The sequence below is a fragment of the Chiloscyllium plagiosum genome, chromosome 36, assembly GCF_004010195.1.
Source record: "Chiloscyllium plagiosum isolate BGI_BamShark_2017 chromosome 36, ASM401019v2, whole genome shotgun sequence".
Lineage (NCBI taxonomy): Eukaryota > Metazoa > Chordata > Chondrichthyes > Orectolobiformes > Hemiscylliidae > Chiloscyllium > Chiloscyllium plagiosum.
The window spans coordinates 32,045,689-32,066,200 of NC_057745.1; the positions used below are offsets into that span (position 1 = coordinate 32,045,689).

Genomic DNA, 20,512 nt, shown 5'->3' on the forward strand with positions numbered 1-20,512 from the left:
ACACTGATTACAACGCTAAATTGAAGACATGGGTGGCAACTTTAATTCCATACAGTAGTCACAATCCGGAAAATAAATGCTTTTTATTACACTTTTTTGAAGAATTAGCTTCCAGATGACTTTTTTAATTCCCTTGGAGGACATGGGTGTCACTGACTGGCCAGTATTTTTATTGCCCCTTAAGAAGGTGGTGATAAGCTGACTTCTTGAACCACTACACTTTATGTGCCATAGGTTGACCCACAATACAATTATGGGCAGATACGGGATTTTAACCCAATGAAATTGAAGGATGGAGGCGATATATTTCCAAGTCTTAATGGTCTTCTGTACCGAGCTCCCAGTCTAGCACAGTGGCCTCCCGTAGCGACCTCCCAGCCTAGCACAGTGGCCTCCTGTACCAACCTCCCGGCCTAGCACAGTGGCCTCCTGTAGCGACCTCCCGGCCTAGCACAGTGGCCTCCGTACTGACCTCCCAGCCTAGCACAGTGCCCTCCCGTAGCAACCTCTCAGCCTAGCACAGTGGCACCTCCCGGCCTAGCACAGTGGCCACCTGTACCAACCACCCGGCCTAGCACAGTGGCCTCCTGTACCGACCGCCCGGCCTAGCAGAGTGGCCTCCTGTAGCGACTTCCCGGCCTAGCACAGTGGCCTGGTGGTCGCTACGGGAGGCCACTGCGCTAGATGTGGGGGTCGGTACAGGAGGCCACTGTGCTAGACTAGGTGGTCACTACAGAAGGCCACTGCACTAGATCTGGAGGTTAGTACAGGAGGCCACTGTGCTAGGCTGGGAGGTCGCTACAGGAGGCCACCGTGCTAGATCTGGAGGTCTCTATAGGAGGCCACTGTGCTAGATCTGGAGGTCGCTGCGGGAGGTCACTGTGCTCGATCTGGAGGTCGGTACAGGAGGTCACTGTGCTAGGCTGGGTGGTCACTACGGAAGGCCACTGCGGTAGGCTGGGAGGTCGCTACAGGAGGCCACTGTGCTAGATCTGGAGGTCGGTACAGGAGGTCACTGTGCTACGCTGGGTGGTCACTATTGAAGGCCACTGCACTAAGCTGGGAGGTCGCCAGTCATCATTGGAGGCTGGGCGATAAAAAAAAAAACACTATGTGGGAAGAAAAAGGAGAAGAAAAGAACAGGAAGAACAGGCCTAATGGACAAGTTCTGTCTGGAGCACCCTACTCCAGCACCATGATCGAGAGCAGATTGATGGGGCAGTAATTGGCTGGGTTAGATTTGTCCTTTTTTTTGTTTGTAGGAAATATCTGGGCAATTTTCTAAATTATTGGGTATGTGCCAGTGTTGTGGCTGTACTGGAAGAGCTTGGCTAGGAGTGTAGCAATTTCTGGCGCAAAATTCTTCAGTTCTACTGCTGGAGTATTATCCGGGCCCATAGCCTTTGCAATATGCACTACCTCTGGCAAGGATTGAATCAGATTAGCTCAAAGACTGGCATCTGTGATGCTGGAGGAGGTGGAGATGGAATACCCACTCAGCACTTCTGGCTGAAGCTTGTTATGAATGCTTCAGCCTTATCCTTTGCACTCATGTGTTGGGCTCTTCCATCATTGAGGATGGAGATATTTGTTGAACATCCTTCTCCAATGATTAGTTTAATTGTCCACCACCATTCACGACTGGTTGTGGCAGGACTGCAGAGCTTAGATCTGATTCGTTGGTTGTGGGACTGGTAACTATATCACTTGCTGCTACTGCTGTTTGGCACGCGGGTAGTCTGTTCAGGTCTGCCTTCTGATGTGCTCACTCCAGATAAATTCATGGTCCACAAATATCCATCTACTGTAGCTCAGACACACAACCTGGTTCATTGTAAATTATTCTTATACTGCACATTAACCTTCAAAGTGCACTAAAACACTGGACAAAAATGTTTCACATTAACTGCAACACTGTCACATGAAACACATCAAATATTGGAGGCAAGAAACAACAATCTTCCACCGGACGGTACTGGTCAACAATTATACCAGACAAACATCTCAAAGATTGTCCAGCTATTTAGATTAGGTTAGATTCCCTACAGTATGGAAACACGCCCGTCGGCCCAACAAGTCCACATCGACCCTCCGAAGAGTAACCCACCCAGACCCATTCCCCTATCCTATATTTAAACCCTGACTAATGCACGTATCTCTAAGGGCAATTTAGCATGGCCAATTCACCTGACCTGCACATCTTCGGTGCTTTTTTTGTTCGTTGATGCTTATGGGAGCTTGCTATGCACAATTTGGCTGCCTCATTTCCTGCATTACAACAATGATTGAATCCATTCTCTGTGAGGTGATTTAGGATTTCCTGAGGTTCTATACAAACGCAAGATGTTTATTTCTTTCCATGCAATATTGGCCAATCCTCACTAGGTACTTTGGGTCTTCAATTAGACTATTTCTACCAAAACACATAAAGAGAACCACAGCACTCACAGAGAGTTATATCATCAACTAAATCTCACAATCATCCATTGGAAGCTCCTCAACACCACAAGAAAATACATTATGGTTTACTAAATTACTTAGCTTTGAAAAGCACATAATTGCCTTTTAAATTATGTGGAGTACCAAGCAGCTGAAGCAGAATTAATTACACAGTAAGAAGTGCATAATAATGGATGAGCAACAGATCGCGGTTCCCACCATCATTCTTCATCTCTTCAAGTATTCAGATAAGTCAGTGTTTCTAGAGTTGGATGAAATATAATAATGATTAGCACTGTCTAATATTTTCAGTGATGTTGAATAATTTCACTCCAACTTGATCTTTTTTCTAAAATATTAGTTGATGAAAACCAGTCAAAGTTGAAATGCGAACAGGGTAATGTGAATAATTTTGGATTGTTCCAGCAAAGAACATGGGCATGATGGCACGGTGGCTCAGTGGTTAGCACTGCTACCTCACAGCACCAGGGACTCAGGTTCAATCCCAGCCTCGGGTATCTGTCTGTGTGGAGTTTGCACGTTATCCCTGTGCCAGTGTGGGCTTCCTCCCACAGCTGAATTGATCATGCTAAATTGCCCATAGTGTTCAGGAATGTGTAGGTTTGGTGCATTAGATTCTCTACAGTGTGGAAACAAGCCATTTGGCCCAACAGGTCCACACCAACCCTCTGAAGAGTAACCCACACCCCCTACATTTAGGATAGGGGAATGGGTTTTAGTGGGTTACGTTTCAGAGGGTCAGTGTGGACTTGTCGGGCTGAATGGCCTGTTTCCACACTGTAGGGATTCTGTGATGACGGACTGAGGAACTTATTCTGTGCCGCAACCTCTGTAGACCCAAATAATCAAAGTCATGTTTTGCTATTAAAGCAAATGGGACTAAGTTGTCAGCAAATTATATAGTTTTTACTGGAATTTAAAGTTATTTGCCATTTATAATTCTGTCTTCCAAGACCACAAACCTTCAGAGAAAGAGATACGTCATGCTGCAGATTTGACCGCTGAGTACACTGATTACTTCTCTAAAAAGAATGTAACAGCAAGGGGTTTGGATGAAGCTGGATTGGCCAGCAACCTTCAGACAGATTTTCCCCATTATCTATGATTACCAGCAGCAACAGGTACAATTGGTTCAGTGCACCACTTGCCAATTGCCCCTGACCTGCAGTAAACACATCTACTCGCTCCATCACAGAAATTTCTCATGTTCACAACACCATGGTTAAATAAAACAAGGATTGAGCAGACTCTTTAAATTTCTCTCAAGGGCAAATGTCACTTGTCATCTGGCTTGTCAATTTAGTTCCTTTTCTTTATAGCATTCTTCATGCTTTATAAGACAGAAGGCTTTAGGATCTAAATTGTCACTGCTGAGGTCCTGCTGATATTCAGAGCAGGATAGCAGTAACATGTTCCTCTGGTGTGTCCCCATATGACAATGGATCAGGCTGATAGCCTGACTGTATGTTGGGCAGGTAGACCGCTGGCAGGAAAGATAAAGGTTTTGATTAGTTTGGGGCAGGGGTGGATGGTGGAGATGATACTTGTGTCACTGAGGAACTGTCAGTAAGGAGGCCAAAAACTGGTTGGAGGCAACTGGGGAAAAGAAAGCCAACTAGTGCATCATCAAGTCTCACATCCATTTTACTTCTGGGTTTCCAAACCCCTGGAATATCTGACTGGCAGCTTTTGAATTTAAATCAGGCTCCAAATTGCATTGACGACACCAGATTCCCAACCCTTGTAGCAGTGGTAGTGTTCAATCTTTGAGCATGGAGATCTGGGTTCTAGCCCCACTTGCTCTGGAGGTGTGAAATAATATCCCTGAATGAGTTGATTAAAAATGTTTTCCCGAAGGGTGGACTTACAGCTGTCATGGGGCTGCTGCCATCATGGTTGTGAGCAGGTACACTGCAGGTTGGGACATGGTCTTCATTCTAAATTGTCAAACCTGGCCGAGACCTTTAACACCACTAACCCTCCCACCCCACCTCACTGTCTGTGCAATTATCTTCCAGATTCAGAGAAGCATTAGGCTGCAGCAAAAAGTAACTGCTTCACAAAAATGTATTTTTTAAACAGTTGAAATAAAAAGAAATTGGGGGTTGCAAGGAGAGGGAAGGGGGCAACTGTCTGTCCGGAGTTTGTATGTTCTCCCCACCTCTGCATGGGTTTCCTCTGGATGAGCCGACAGTGTGACACTGAAAAAGCACACCATCCGAGGAGCAGGGGAATGGACTTTTCAGACATAAGCCCTTCATCAGGAACGAGGGAATCAGGAATCATCCCTCCAGATGATCTGGTTTTGCAGGTTAGGTGCATTGGCCATTCTAAACATTCTCTGGTAATGTCCAGGGATGGATTAGCCATGGGAAATGCAGGGTTATGGGGATACAGGACTGCTTTTGGATGGGATGCTCTTTGTAGTATTAGTGCTGACTTGATTGGCTGAATGGACTCTTTCCACACCGTAGGGATTCTACGATCCTATGCATGAGCAGGAAACGTCATCCAGGCAGCTTTTGCCTGGGTGTCCAGCAGCAAACTGGGATCTAATTCCTCAGGCAACAGATACCCCTTTTGCCTCACCCAACCACCATTGCCTTGGGAACCTGGAACCTATTGGGAAGATGACAGCTAGCCTGCTTTAAACAAGGGTTTTGGATGAGTCCCAATGCCTGCCCCCATGTGGGGTAGGTGCACTTTCAAACCTGCCTCAGGCTGGTTCTGGGTATGGGAAACCAGAAGCCTGGCCAGAGCTGGTACTTGCAGGTTCATTCACCGCAGTTCACAAGGTCAGCAGCATCGACATTTAGTCTTAAGTGTCTGGTGTGAGGCTTCAACATAACAACCTTCTGGTTGGCAAACAGGGAAATCTATCACTGACTCACAACCAAGACATTTTCTGTAAAACTGTCAAAGGAACCAAGGTTTAAGAGGGAAGATACATTAATCTGTAGTCTGTGCAGCTCAAGCAAAGTATGCCTATTTTCTACCAGATGCTTTAAAAATGAAATAAATTCCAAGTGAAATTCACCGAAGCCATGCTCCTGGTAGTTATTGTACCTTAGAGGACATGTGGTTGGATTTACAACACTAAACCTATGTTTTATTTGTGTGCAGCTCACACTTGGTATAAATATAAAGGCAACACATTCTTTTTCTATTCTTACCAACTATGGGTGTACCTGGCAAGCTAACAGTGAAAATGGTAGGTGATTTGTTTATGGATATGTTGAAAGCCCCTTGCCTGTGTGAACAATTCAGATCTGAAAAGGGAACAGGCAGATAAAACATTAACCAGAGCCAGGCAAAGCTTAAACAACTGTCTGTTCAATTCTGCAAGTTATAAACAGACCAGACAGAACCTATTTTAAATTGTCTTCAAATCCGGTGACTTGACACTTCCCTGAAGTAAACAGCCCAGTAATAGCCATGGTATTGGACTGAATCAGGTGGCTTAATGTCAACGTGTATAGCTGAGTTTTAACATTCATGCATTCTGCTTGCATTTGTGAGACCAAATAAGAATAGAGAGCAAATGTTTGTGTTTTGTTTCAGGAGAACCAGACATCATCCCCCATTGCTGAGTGGTTAGCACAGGGATTTCCTGGCAGACGTCTGAGCCCTGGGATTAGGAAGCACAAGTTTGGAGAAATGGCAGTGCTGCAACTGGATGCACTGACTTTTCAGGTCAGCCATGCACAAATCAGAGTCTTTTCATTTTGGAGCCCAACTGGCATCCAATTTGTAGACCTAAATAATAGCACGCTTCATCTTCATAAATAGCCAAAGAAATGTTAAATTTGAAACAAATCTTTAAGAGAAAAGGCACCTTCTAAGCATACAAGGGACAGAAAGAGTAGAGTGCTTTCATTTCAGAAATAGATTAGTTTGTAAAGAGTGAATAAAGAAAAAGAAAAAGCTTATACTGTACATAGCACCTTTGACAGGAGACCCCAAAGCAGTTTACAATCTATGAAGCAGTCTTGATTTCTTTACAAATGTTGTAAAGTAGAAAATGTGGCAGCCAATTTGTCTCAAGGCCGCACAAACAATAAATGTGGTCATGATCAGATAACCTATTATTAGAGACGATGACTAAAGGATAAATATTAATCAGGATACCAGGGATAATTCTCATGCTCCCCTTAAAAAGGGATTATAAAGATATTTTAAGTCAAATCGAGAGGGAAGATGGGACATTGATATCACATTCTGAAAGACAGTATTGCCAACACTACAGCAGACCCTCGGCAGTAATGCAGTGGAATGTCTGCCGAGATTTTATGGTCACTTTTTTTTAGATAAATCAATAAAGTTTTACTAAAATACTCCTGCAGTTTAACTAACCAATAGTTAATTTAATTTAACTCAAAGACTTCAAAGTAAATATTTTATAGAAATTACCATCCAGTTCATACCATATCAGAAAAACAGAGGAAACCATTTCCCCTGCAGCTGTTTGTCCACTAACAGAAATTCACTCACCAGAAGTCCATTGGATCCATGAATGGTCACACAGCGAGAGAAAGATTCATGAATGGAGACACCTTTCACGTAGGTCGGAGGGTGATAGCCACCTTTTTCATCGAGGTCTCCAGTCATGTGAAAATGAATGGGATAATGGCCCATAGACTGCTGGCCCATATGTTTGAGCTCAACCCCTGCAATGTGAGCTGCTTTGAAACCCACACCCATCTGCAGAATACAAGGGAAAATTTTAATATAAATTTGATGTAACTGATATAGCAATGCTAGATACTTCGACAACACTATGGGGAGGTAAATACACGGAAGTCTGAAATTCCTCTCTGCCAGTTTAGTCAAAATTTAAACTCATTTATATTGAGTTAAATCTGAATTGCGGAAGATTATACATATAATGCATGTGGCATTAGGCAAATTCAGGTTCCACATTAACAAAGATTAATTTTGGTAACATGAATGTTTGACAATTAATTTTAGTTTAGATTTCCAATCAATGTCAGGAATCTAATATTTTGAACACAAACTGCGTGCAAACCTACCTTAATGTGCCCTCCAACTGTGTCAAATTCGAAAAACCTGCAAGCATTATCACCGTAGCAATGATCCTCCATTTCTCCCATAATTACTATATTTCTGGACAATAATCCAACTTCAGCTCTCATGTCGACACCATCTATTTCCTTTCCTGTGTGCAAGTACTTCGCTTTTCCTAAAAGATTAAAAGGATACGATCAGTATCAGTAGCAACACAGACGAACATTCCTTTGTTCAACAATGAACACCACAGATAATTTGTCATCGTCGGCACACTCATCTTTGGCTCGATATCTGGATGTATTGCATACAGGCCCTTGGGTAAGGTTTTCCATAGATAAGGGAAGTGGTGGATAGTGGCATTGTCACTGGACTAGCAATCTAATATCCCAGGCAAATGTTCTGGGCCATGAGTTCAAATCCTACCTTGAGTTGGAATTCAACAAAATTTGGTTCCAATAACATTCTAGAATAAGAATTTAGCCTGATAACAACTACATAACCACTGCTGATTGTTGTTAAAACCCTATCTGAGTGGCATGGTGGCTCAGTGGTTAGCACTGCTACCTCACAGCGCCAGAGACTCAGGTTCAATTCCAACCTTGGGTGACTGTTTGTGTGGAGTTTGCACATTCTCCCCGTGTCTGCGTGGGTTTCCTCCGGGTGCTCCGGTTTCTTCCCACAGTCCAAAGATGTGCAGATTAGATGAATTGGCCATGCTAAATTGCCCACAGTGTTCAGGGATGTGTAGGTTAGGTGCATTAGTCAGGGGTAAATGTAGCGGAATAGGTTTGGGTGGATTACACTTCAGAGGGTCAGTGTGGATTTGTTGGGCTGAGTGGCCTATTTCTACACACTGTAGGGATTCTATGATTAATTCCCATTGGGGAAGAAAATCTCCCACTTTCCTACTCTGGCCTATGCTATCCCTCTGTTATGAGGAACAGGTGATAAAGACTGGCCTAGCTAGTGATGCCCACATCTCATGAAAGCATAGAGTAAGAATTCCTTGGATTAAGAAATGGGAAACACAGGAAGTCACTAATAACTACATGGTGACAAACTCTATGACAGACTTTGCGCTTCACAGAAAACCTTTGCGGAGGCTCAGGACAAACCAGGGACCTTGCCCAATAGTCTCCACCTCTGGGGTTTTAGCACAAACCCCTTTTGTATCTGTGGAGAGACACGTACAATGCTGTACGTTATGGAGGAATGAATGCTTTGCAGATTAAGCAACTTCAACAAACAAAGAAACTGCAGCTTGGCTTCACGGATTTACATTCACTAAATAAAAGTTGGGCAGATACCCTTTTCTGCAATTTGGGAGAAAGCAGCAGTTTAAAGTGTTAAGGTTGTTTTCAGCTTCACTGTCATAGACAGAATGGTGTGGCATACAGGCCTTTCTTTAATCAAACAATCATAACAAACAGATGGAAGCCATTTGACTCTCTATTCTTGTGCCAGAATAGGCCATTGGATGACAGAGTTCTATATCAATCTCCTAACTGCAGCTCTGGTGAGCTGCTTCATTCTCATATATAACAATTACTCTCACTCACGGTCTGAATAAAATTTGGAACCAAATCCCAGATCACAGATGGAAAACACTCAGAAGCATTAAAGACCAAGTTTATGGCTAAATTTAGAGATTATTTTGCACAACTGTGAAATTTCATGTGTTTAGCTATTTTTAAACTGAGCAGTGGAGCAGGAAAATGATGGATGACAATAGGTTGTTGTGGTTCTGTTCGCCGAGCTGGGAATTTGTGTTGCAGATGTTTCGTCCCCTGTCTAGGTGACATCCTCAGTGCTTGGGAGCCTCCTGTGAAGCGCTTCTGTGATCTTTCCTCTGGCATTTATAGTGATTTGTATCTGCTGCTTCCGGTTGTCAGTTCCAGCTGTCCGTTGCAGTGGCCGGTATATTGGGTCCAGGTCGATGTGCTTATTGACTGAATCTGTGGATGAGTGCCATGCCTCTAGGAATTCCCTGGCTATTCTCTGTTTGGCTTGTCCTATAATAGTAGTGTTGTCCCAAGCTAACCCATCTCTGGATTCATAGCAGAAGCCGTAATGCAAAGTTTAGAACAAACAGTCTTACCGCAAATTCAACCCAAAATCTGGTTCAGATATGTGGATGACACCTTTGTAATCATTAAAAACACAGAAATAGAGAACACACACCGGATCATCAATGTCACACTCACAGGAATCCGATTCACTAGAGAGGAAGAAAAGGAGCACCCGAGCTACAAATCTTCTCCCAAACTTTGATGACAATAGGTGTAAGAAATTCACCACATGGTGTGATTGGCTATTTCATGAAAACTAGTAGCTTCAACTTACTAGATGTGCCACAAAGTTTAAGTAATTTGATTTGGTAACTATGTCACTTGCTCATTATGGCAATCTCCAACTCTAATTATCTCAGAGACTCTAATCATCTACCCTTGATATTCAACAATATTAGCATGACTGATTTCCCCACCGTTCTGGGGCTTATCATTGGTCAGGAACTGATCTGGACCAACCACATAAATATTATGACTAGAAGAGCAGGTCAGAAGCTGAGAATACTGTGTTGCGTTACTCAGCTCCTGACTCCCTAAAGCCTGTCCACCATCTACAAGCCACAAGTCAGGAGTGTCATGGAATACTCCCCACCTGCCCGGATGAGTGAAGCTCCAAAATAACTCAAGAAGCTCAACACCAACCAGGGCAAAGAAGCCCTGTTTGAACAGCAACCCAACCAAGATCTTGAATATTCACATTTTCTGTTGCTAAGCATGGTGGCATGATTCTCTCCCATGAACTACATTAATGAGCTGGTTACATTCCTCCAACAATCTGGAAAGGAGGCAACAGTGCGTGCCATCCACAAGGTGGCAACAACTTGAGAAGATTCCTTCAACAGCAGCTTCCAAATCCATGACCTCGCAGGACAAGAACAGCAAATATGTGACAAAACAGTCACACGCAAGTTCCCTGCCAAATCACAGCCTTGGAACTATCGTAAGATTTCTTCACTGCTGCTCGGTCAAACTCCACTGACCTTGAGCACGATTGAGGGGTTGTTAATTCTGTTACAGTACTGCTGTCAGGTCCTTGGATCCAGTTGCAAGAATGGATCCTACTTTTCTGGTCCCAGAGGGTCTCCTGATGTTTTGAAAAGGCATTGCATTTCCCTTACTATCCACCTCTGCTGCTATTGAACCCAATAGCACATTGGTGAATCTCCTCTCTCTGTGACAATTTACAAGTTTTCAATTCCAGCCATATTATTCTTCCTCTCAAGAGGAATGGATGGATTTTAAAATTAAGTTTTGGTTGCACCACAGCCTCTCTTTACAATGAAACCGGTTCACCTACTGAGTGCTAAGTTAGTGACAGTGTGAAGAGACAATCAGAATCTGATACTGATACTCAATCTGCACTAGATACCAGGATAGCGAGCTGGGAGAACTGACCTCGTACACTTTCCACCTCAGACAGAAAGAGCATGGGCTGCTCTTGAATCGTGGCCTTGTACCCAAAACATGGGCATAGCAATCCTTTAGTGCCATGAGTTCAAATCTCACTCCAGCAAGCTGTGGAACTGAAATCAATAATTCTGGATTTCATAGATGTGCAAGAGTAACATTAAACCACGAAACCTTTCCAGATTGTTGGAGGAATGTAACAAGCAAAAGTGAGGACTGCAGATGCTGGAGATCAGAGCTTGGATTAGAGTGGTGCTGGAAAAGCACAGCAGGTCAGGCAGCATCCGAGGAGCAGGAAAATTGATGTTTCGGGCAAAAGCCCTTCATCAGGAACGTAACCAGCTCACTAATATAGTTCAAGGAAGAGAATCAGCCCCTCTTACACAGTCTATATGTGTATGTTAGTGTTAACTCAGGACAACTTGAGATTCACAATTAATATTGCCTTCCCGAAGGGCCCTTGAAATCAAAATGGGCTCGATGCAGGTTGCATCACGGCAAGAAAAAAAAATTCAGCCTATAGCTTATAACTCAACAATGCAAGGCTGTTTACACTTTCACAATTACTTAAATGCTAAAACATGGTCCGAGGCAGCACATTTTTAAGACAGTCAGGGATGGAAGCCTAAACGTTCCAAGTGCACAGAGCATGACGGGTGTGTAATATTTGATGCTTTCACTAATTAGTAATGGCACAGTGTTGAATAAAAAAACTGCCTAATTTTAGCTCTATGATACACAAGCAGAGGTATCTGTGCTCAATGACATCCTGTCTCCTCCATAAACTATTTTCAATGTCATCAGCTCTTATTGCCAGTGACAATGCCATCACCATTAATCAGGAAGGTTTGAGTAAAGCAATTCTATGCTCAGCAGGTCATGTGGGAATGAGTGAGAAATACAGCCTATACTTGTGACTGGTACACTGCTGAAGTTAGCAGGAAGAGCACAACAACTCCCATGCTATATAAATTAGTCCTCAAATCATTCAAAGGTAAACTAAGTCAAAACCCCAAGGTTAAGCCAGTTAACAGAGATGGGGTGCTTTTCTTTGTCAACATCCAGGCTGTACTGACATGGAAGTTACCCCTCACTCATGACAATAATTTGAGATTTTAATTCTGTTCCACACCCTATTGCCCACTTTAAGAAGCTGCCTCAGACCTACAATGATACCATTTGTCATTGCTCGTTGTCAGTTCTGAAGAAAGGTCACTGGACCCGAAATGTTAACTTTGCTTTCTCTCCACAGATGCTGCCAGATCTACTGAGTTTCTCCAGCATTTTCTATTTTTGTTTCTGATTTCCAGTATCCATGGTTCTTTCATTTTTTTTACCATTGCTTACATGAAACTCAAGTTGTTTAAGTTTCAGATCTCTTTTGCACAAGTCCAGCATGTGCTGGAACCCATGTAGACATCGAGCTCCACTGAGCTCCTCAGGTGGGGTCAGCAGAGGATGGAGGGGCTGATGGCAGGAGGTGAAGGAGCAATCCCAGGAAGGCCACACACACACACACACACACACACATAGACCAGATACACACAGACACAGACACACACACATACACACACACCCAGCAGGCCTGGTGTTTTCCCAAGGTGTATTTAAGGGGAAGATGGACAGGTTGATGAAGGAGAGGTGAATTGAGGGTCAAGGCATTGGATTGGGGAAAATGGGAGGAGCTTGAGTGCAGTGTGAACACAGACTAGGCATGGTTAGTGCGAAAGGCCTGCTCTTATGCTTGCTTATATCCAATAAAAACCTTTTATAATCCACGTCCGCACAATAATGGAAGACGCAATGAGGCTGGATAGGCTGGGACATTTTTCACTGGAGCTTAGGTGGTTGGGGGGATCTTCTGGAGATTTAGAAAGTCATGAGGGGTATAGATAAGATGAATGGCAGTTGTCCTTTCTTAGAGTGAGGGATGAAAATGTGTTGCTGGAAAAGCGCAGCAGGTCAGGCAGCATCCAAGGAACAGGAGAATCGACGTTTTGGGCATAAGCCCTTCTTCAGGAATGAATTCTTCAGCCCTGAAGAAGTGTTTATGCCCGAAACGTCGATTCTCCTGCTCCTTGGATGTTGCCTGACTTGCTGTGCTTTTCCAGCAACACATTTTCAGCTCTGATCTCCAGCATCTGCAGTCCTCACTTTCTCCTTAGAATGAGGGATTTCAAAATTAGAGGGACATATTTTTAAGGTGAGAGGAAAAAAATTTAAAAAATACATGAGGCGCAACGTTTTTACACAGAATGTGATTCGTGTGTGGAATGAACTTCCAGAGGAAGTGGGGGTTGCGGGTCCAGTTACAATGTTTAAAGGGCAGTTGAATAATTACATGAATAAGAAAGGTTTGGAGGGATATGGGCCAAACTTGGGCAAGTGGGACTAGTTTAGTTTGGGAACGTGGTCAGCATGAGCCAATTGAACCAAAGGGTCTGTTTCCGTGCTGTCGGACTCTGTGACAACAGACTTAAGAGTAGGCACCGACTATGTCTGAGTGAGACGTTGGTCAGGCTAGACACTTTCTTGGCTCCCTGAAATTTGGAATCAAAACTCCAGTGTCTTGGTGTACATACTGAAAATGCTCTCCCACCTGGGACAGGTGGAGACTCCACATCCTATCAGATGGGCACTATGTGATCAGAACCTTTCTGTGGCTGCAATGAACTTGCTGTGTTCAAACTGGCTGTCACATTTTCCACAACAGGGACTTCACAGGTACTTCAGTAGCTGTTAAACACTTTCGGCTCTTGCTAGGCTGGAAAAGGCACTACAGAAATGCAAGATACTTCCCTCCTTCCTGCCCAGCACTCACTTATTCATTGCTCACTTTCAGCAACACAGGTAACACACAGTTAATGGCACAAACTCTACGACCTAGCTGTTTGTTTTCTTATGCTGTTTTTGATGATTTGGGTCATTCTTCAAAACAAATTATTTTCAAGCTCAGTGCAGATTTACAGATTATGGTGGAAGAAAATCAGAAACATATGCAAATAGTTTGAAGATTCCAAAGATCTACTTTTCCACTGCTTTTAAAGTGAGCCATTTTTTTTGCTAGAATGGAAAAAAATAATTTCGGCAAGATATTTGCACAAAGAATTAGGGAGTGTGTTTAGCTATGGGTTCGACAGAACCATGGTTACAGTGCAGGAGGCCATTTATCCTGTCGTGGTTATGCTGGCCCTCTTCAAGAGTAGCTACCTAGTCCCACTACGCTCTATTCCTTTCCCAGGCATCTGAAAAATGTTCCTTGCCATATATTTATCTAATTCTCTTTTGAAAGCCTCGTTTGAATCGGTTGCTCCCACAGTCAATCCTGAGCACCCCTGTGAATGGCTGATGTTAGCTTAATTGTCTCTCTTCATTCATTCTCCCAAAATGGACCACTTCTCACTTTTCAGCAATATATTTCAAGCGGCTCGTACCTGTTTGTTCCTGCAGCCTATTGAAGTCTAACTGTATTTCACAACATTCAAATTTTGGCAAATCTTGATATAGTGTCCTGTACACCCAAGTCTCGGTCCGTCATATCAACTAAGAACAGCAGTAATCCTAAAACTAATCTTGGGGAACCCAACAGTACATACATTCCTCCTGTCTGAAAAGCAATTTCCTATCATTGATTCAACATTGTGTCAATGTTGTCACTTCCCCTTTCATCCCAAGGGCGTTAACTTTGCTAGTAATCGTATTATGGAGTACGTTGTCAAACAGCTTTCGGAAGTCAATGTATACCACATTATCCTCATCAAAATACTCAATCAGATTACACACCTTTTGTCTTTTACAATTTCATGTTAACTTCTAATGAATCACAGTTGCTCTCATGTTCTTCAATTTTGTAAATTCACTCTTGGGATATGGGCATTGCTGGCTTAAGCAGGTGCTGTTGAGTTGCCTTCTTGAACCACTGCACTCCATGGGCTCTCAGTAGATCCACAATGACACATGGAGGGAGTTCCAGGACTTTGAGCTATCCACAATGATGGAACAACAAGATATTTCCAAGTCAGGAAGGTGAGTGACTTGGAGGGGAACTTACAGGAAGTGGGGGTCTCATGTATCTGCTGCCCTTCACCTAGATTATTTGATTCACTTATTGTCACATGTATTTTGTTACAAAATAGAGTGAAAAGTATTGGATAGTGTTGCCACTCTCTGGAGTCATCATGAAACACAGAGAAGTAAACCAAAACATTGAATATAAAGGCAGAAAAACAGTGCTTCTTGTGAGGTGCTCAGCCATGGGTCTGGAGTGGCCAACCAAGAATCCTTCAGTGCCATCTCCCCTCGACCAACATCACTGTCACCATGAGTCCTCTCTAGAACCTCGCCAAAGTAGTCGTGATCAATGCCACCGGGTCCCCCTCCAGTTCAAACTCACCTCCACCGCTGTCATGAGTCCATTCTGCGTCCACGTTGCTGGGTCTCATACCAGGCCCAAACTCACCTCTGCTGCTGCCTCCATGTGTCTACACTGGACGCAGACACCGCCGGGAACCCAAACTTGCCTTCCCCCCCACAGAAACCATGGGGGCTGGGCTCACCTTGCTGCTGACAATGCAGTCACCACGAACGAACTAGTTACTGTATCTGCTTTGCAGAAGAAGCAGCTCAAAAAGAAAAGTCTTCCACTGAAAAGATGAGCTAGCATTAGAACTTCAGAGTGACAGATCACATTACAAAGCTGTTCTAACTTTGTTGCGGGTAAAAGCTACCTCCTCAATTCCTTGCACACCCCTTGCCTTTCTCTTTAATTGTATGTTTTCCTGTGCAGCTTTCCAGCCTCAGACAACAGCAATTGTAACACCGCTGCAAACTGAGTTGGAAACCTGTGTGATAAACGAAGGAAAGCAACTCTCTAGATTATACTAAATTCTTTTTTGTTTAAAGAGGTGCATAAAAGGCAGTTTCTAAACATGTTGAAAGATGATAGCAGTCATGGGTTTTAAAGGTGCTATCTCAGCATCTTTAGTGAACTTCTGCAGTGCATCTTGTAGGCAGTCTACATTGCTGCTGCTGAGTGCCCATGGTGGAGGGAGTGGATGCGGTGCCAACCTGTTTTGTCCTGGATGGTGTCAAGCTTCTTGTGTGTTATTGGAGTTGCACCCATCCAGGCAAATGGGCTGTACTTCATCACACTCCTAACCTGTGCCTTGTAGGTGGTGGACAGGTTTTGGGGAGTTAGGGGGTGAGTTATTCACTGCAGGATTCCTAGTCTCTTCTTGATCCAGATTATCATCCCTAAAACACAGTTCGAACTGTCTGGTTTGTATTTGCTGGGATTATTCTCTCAACTCATTTTTAAATTCTCCAGTCCTCCAGAACCATCCCCACATTTGAGGATGGAAAGGTTGTGGTCAGTATGTCTTTAATTTCCACGCTTACTTCTTTCTGCAGCTTCAATGTATCCCATCCAGCCTTGGGGACTTATCAACCTTTAAAGTGCAACCAGCCATTCTATTATCAATTCTTTATTAATTTCTAGCCATTCAACGATTGCAGTAATTACCTTCCCCTATGACTCTGGAAGTATCTTTTTCCTTGGTAAAGTTAGAGATAATATATTTAAAGAGTGTATGAATTGTATCCTCTATTTATCTCTATATAGATTCCCATTTTGGTTTCTAATCAGTCCACCCTTTCTCTTACGACCTTTGCAAAAGAGTTTTGGAATCCCATCTGAGTTACCTTGTTAGCTGCCAGCCTCTTCTCATGCTCTCTCTTTACCTCACTTATTTCCTTGCCTTACTTCATCCAATTTTCTATATTCAGTCTGGATCTCACTTGGCTTATATCATAAGACCCCTACATAGTCTTCATCCGAAGTTCTGTCTTAGTCAGTCCTACATTTCCCAATTGTGGAATCTACCTTGATTGTACCTGAATTATTTCCTCTTTAAAATTATTTCCTCAATGTTACAGTTTTGCCTTGGAATCTTTCATTCTAATTTACATGGGACAGATCCATTGTCACCTTAATGAAATTGGCCATGATCCAATTGTGTATACTTTTTAAACTAGAGATTGCTCCTTGTTCTTTTCAATAACTAACCAAAACCTTATGATACAATGATCGCTATTCCCTAAATATTCCATGGCTGACCCTTGATCCACTTAGTATACCTCATTCTCCAGAACCAAATCCAACAATGCTCTTTCCTCATTAGGCCAGAAAGAACGTCTTCCACAAAACTTTCCTAAACACATTTGAGGAACTCCTCTACTTCTTTGTCCTCTACATTATTATTATTATCCTAGTTGAAATTAGGATCATAGAATCATAGAATCCCTACAATGCAGAAAACAGCCATTTGGCTCATTGAATCAGCACTGACCCTCTGAAGAGCATCCGACTGAGACCCACACCTCACCCTATTCCCATAACATTGTATTTACCATGACTAATCCACCTAGCCTACATATCCATGTACACTATGAGGCAATTTAGCATGGCCAATCCACCTAACCTGCTCATCTTTGGACAGTGGGAGGAAACCAGAGGACCTAGAGGGAAGCCACACAGACATGGTGAGATTGTGCAAACTCCACATAGACAGTCACCCAAGAGCGGAATCAAATCCTGGTGCTGTGAGCAGTAACCACTGAACCACCATGAATAATTGAAACGCCCCATTATAACTACTCTATAATAATTGCACCTATTTGTAATTTTCTTGCTATTTCGATCTTCTACCTCTTTCGCACAAGTTGATGGCTGTAGGATAGAACCAGTTGTGTAATGGTAGTGTTGCAAATCTAACCAAATCGATTCAGTCCCTCCAAGACATCCTCAGTCTCTACTGAAATTATCTCTTTAATCATTAATCCTACCTCTCCTCCTTTCATTCTTTCCCTATCTTTTGGAAATATCTTGTATCCAAGGATGTTTAGTGCCCAGTCATAGAGTCATACAGCACGGAAACAGACCCTTCAGTCCAAAAGCTCCGTGCCGAACATAATCCTAAACAGTCCCAACTTTTGTTTTGATCCAGCTCTCCATTGTTGCAATGACATCACATTCCCATGTGACTATTTACAACCATAAGCTTAGACTGTATTATATTCCCTCTTAGATCTCACCTAATATTTACCATTTTTTTCTCTGATGTTAGCTGCTTCTCTCAATCCTTTATGAACCCTATTTACCTTTCCTAAGGTTATATCCTAGTTGCCATCCTACACCAAGCTGCTTTAGTTAGATTTGTACATATCTATGATTATAAAATCAACAGGTTGATTATAAGTATCTACGTATATCTATATATTTTAATTGTGCAGATGACACACCTCTGGAGCAGGTGGGCCTTGAACCCAGGTCTTCAGAGGGAGGGATACTACAGCAGCTCCAGTTACAGTTTATAGATATTTTCCAATTAGTCTGTTGCAAGGTGTTCTTAAACACCTTTGGAGTATTTGGAACTTGCACCTGGACCTCCGGGTCCAGAGGTAGAGACATTACCACTGTGCCACACGCACCTCTATTAAATACGTAAATTATTGCCTCAAAGCTCTCTTTACAAGTTCAATTACAATTTCTACTTCAAACTTAAAAACCTTCCAAAGTGACAGTGAAATCAAAGTACCTTGTTCCCAAATTATAGGGGCAAATAAGTGCCTTATTACTCCTTAACTGATCGTTTGAAGGTGAAAAACTGTCCTGTTAACTCTGAAAGTGTGGGTGATAGTCTTTAATGAGCAAATCGAATTGGCCACTATATCAGTCAGTCAATCTTAAATGAATACAGCCCAGCCCATGGCCCCATTGATGGCTTCAATGATATTAGTTTGGTGTTTAATGGTCAGCTAAATTGACACTGCTCCTTTGATGCAATTGACAAAAAATTCAACTTCCTCTTAACATGAAAAAGGAAAAAAAAACAAGCGCAAAGCAGGAATTAAGCTGAAGGGAAGGGGTAACAATGACCAAACTTCATCCCTTGTTAAATTTATCATTTATCCCACATTTGGCCTGTCTTATTGGGAAATGTGTTAAAGTTAAAACTTTCCCAAAGTATGCAGGAGTTAGGAGCCTCAAACGCTGTACAGAGCTCAGTGCTGTGCTTGTTGTAGACACTTATTATAGATTGATCCTAAAACAAAGGTATTTTTGCAGTTTCAGGGAACGATAATAGCATCTGTCAGCATGCTAGCGTGTGCCAGATGTTGACAATTTGGAATTTCAAATCTTGGCACGTCTTGGTTGAACGATAAGCGGCTGGAAATATTTGGCAATTGTCCATTTCTCCAAGTAGAAATCTGCCATGTTAGATTATGGACTAATTAGGCAACAATGAAAGGTATGTGGTTATTGGAGGCTTAACACACTGGGGATCACTAGCAGGAGGTGGAGAAGATTATCTAAGAAGACTTATGATGTGCTAAAATGTAAATAACCAAATGCAATTCATTCCTGAATGACCGAGGGATGGGGAAGGAATTTTCCAGTGTACTTTTCCTTATTCTTAAACACAGTTTAAAAATAAGGGGTAGGCCACTTAGAACAGAGCTGAGGAGAAACTTCTTCACCCAGAGAGTGATGGGTGTATGGAATGCTCTGCCCCAGAAGGCTGTGGAGGCCAAGTCTTTGGACACTTTCAAGAAAGAGTTGGATAGAGCTCTTAAGGATAGTGGAATCAAGGGTTATGGGGATAAGGCAGGAACAGGATACTGATTGAGGATGATCAGCCATGATCATAATGAATGGTGGTGTTGGCTTGAAGGGCAGAATGGCCTACTCCTGCACCTATTGTCTATTCTGACACTTTCTTTCCTTTTGCTTCTCCCTCGAGCTTAACTGGGGAAAGGTAGTGTTTCGTCAGGATGCTCCAACCATTACAAGTTTGTGTTGGCCTTTATAGATCAGCTGGTCATTGCCTGTTTGTAAATTTTGGGTTTTCTGTCCCTTATCCATGAGTCAATGGACAATCTCTCCTTCATCCTGACAGAGTTATTAATATCTTCTTTATGAGGACTGTGCTCATGAATAAAATGTTCCAATAGTAGCAGGTAGCTCACCATCATTACTCATCCAAAATCTTGATGACTAGGGTTTGCCTTATAGAAACTGTAACAATGTGTCCCACTTCATGGTATCAAAGATAGTAGTTTCAAGGGAATAATGGTATTCCTGATGAAGGGCTTGTGCTCAATTCTCCTGCACCTCCAATTCTGTCCAACCTGCTGTGCTTTTCCAGCGCCACACTTTCTGACTCTGATCTCCAGCATCTGCAGTCCTCACTTTCTCCTTTCTTTCTAATAGTGGGATTTGCCAACTGAACTTAACTGTTGGTTTTTCAGTCAGGTTATAGGAATTGGGACGTCGCGTTGAGGTTGTACAGGACATTGGTGAGGCCGCTTTTGGAGTAATATGTACATCTCTGATTGCCCTGCTATAGGTAGGATATTATTGATTTGGAGAGGGTTCAGAAAAGATTTACCAGGATGTTGCCTGGCCTGGAAGGTTTGAGTTATAAAGAGGCTGGATAGCTGGGACGGTTATCACTGAAGCACAGGAGATTGAGGGTGACCTTATAGAG

The 20,512-nt window shown here is 42.9% G+C and overlaps 1 protein-coding gene across 1 annotated transcript in view; it reads right to left on the minus strand.

The window, feature by feature from the left end:
• LOC122540857 (cell migration inducing hyaluronidase 1) overlaps positions 1 to 20,512 on the minus strand; it is a 289,057-nt gene that overhangs the window by 106,402 nt on the left and 162,143 nt on the right. The window contains exons 12-13 of the mRNA XM_043677069.1: positions 7,491 to 7,660; positions 6,952 to 7,161 (exon numbers count right to left, since the gene is read on the minus strand). Of these exons, the coding sequence (XP_043533004.1) occupies positions 6,952 to 7,161; positions 7,491 to 7,660 (380 nt within the window). The remainder of the gene's footprint in view (positions 1 to 6,951; positions 7,162 to 7,490; positions 7,661 to 20,512) is intronic.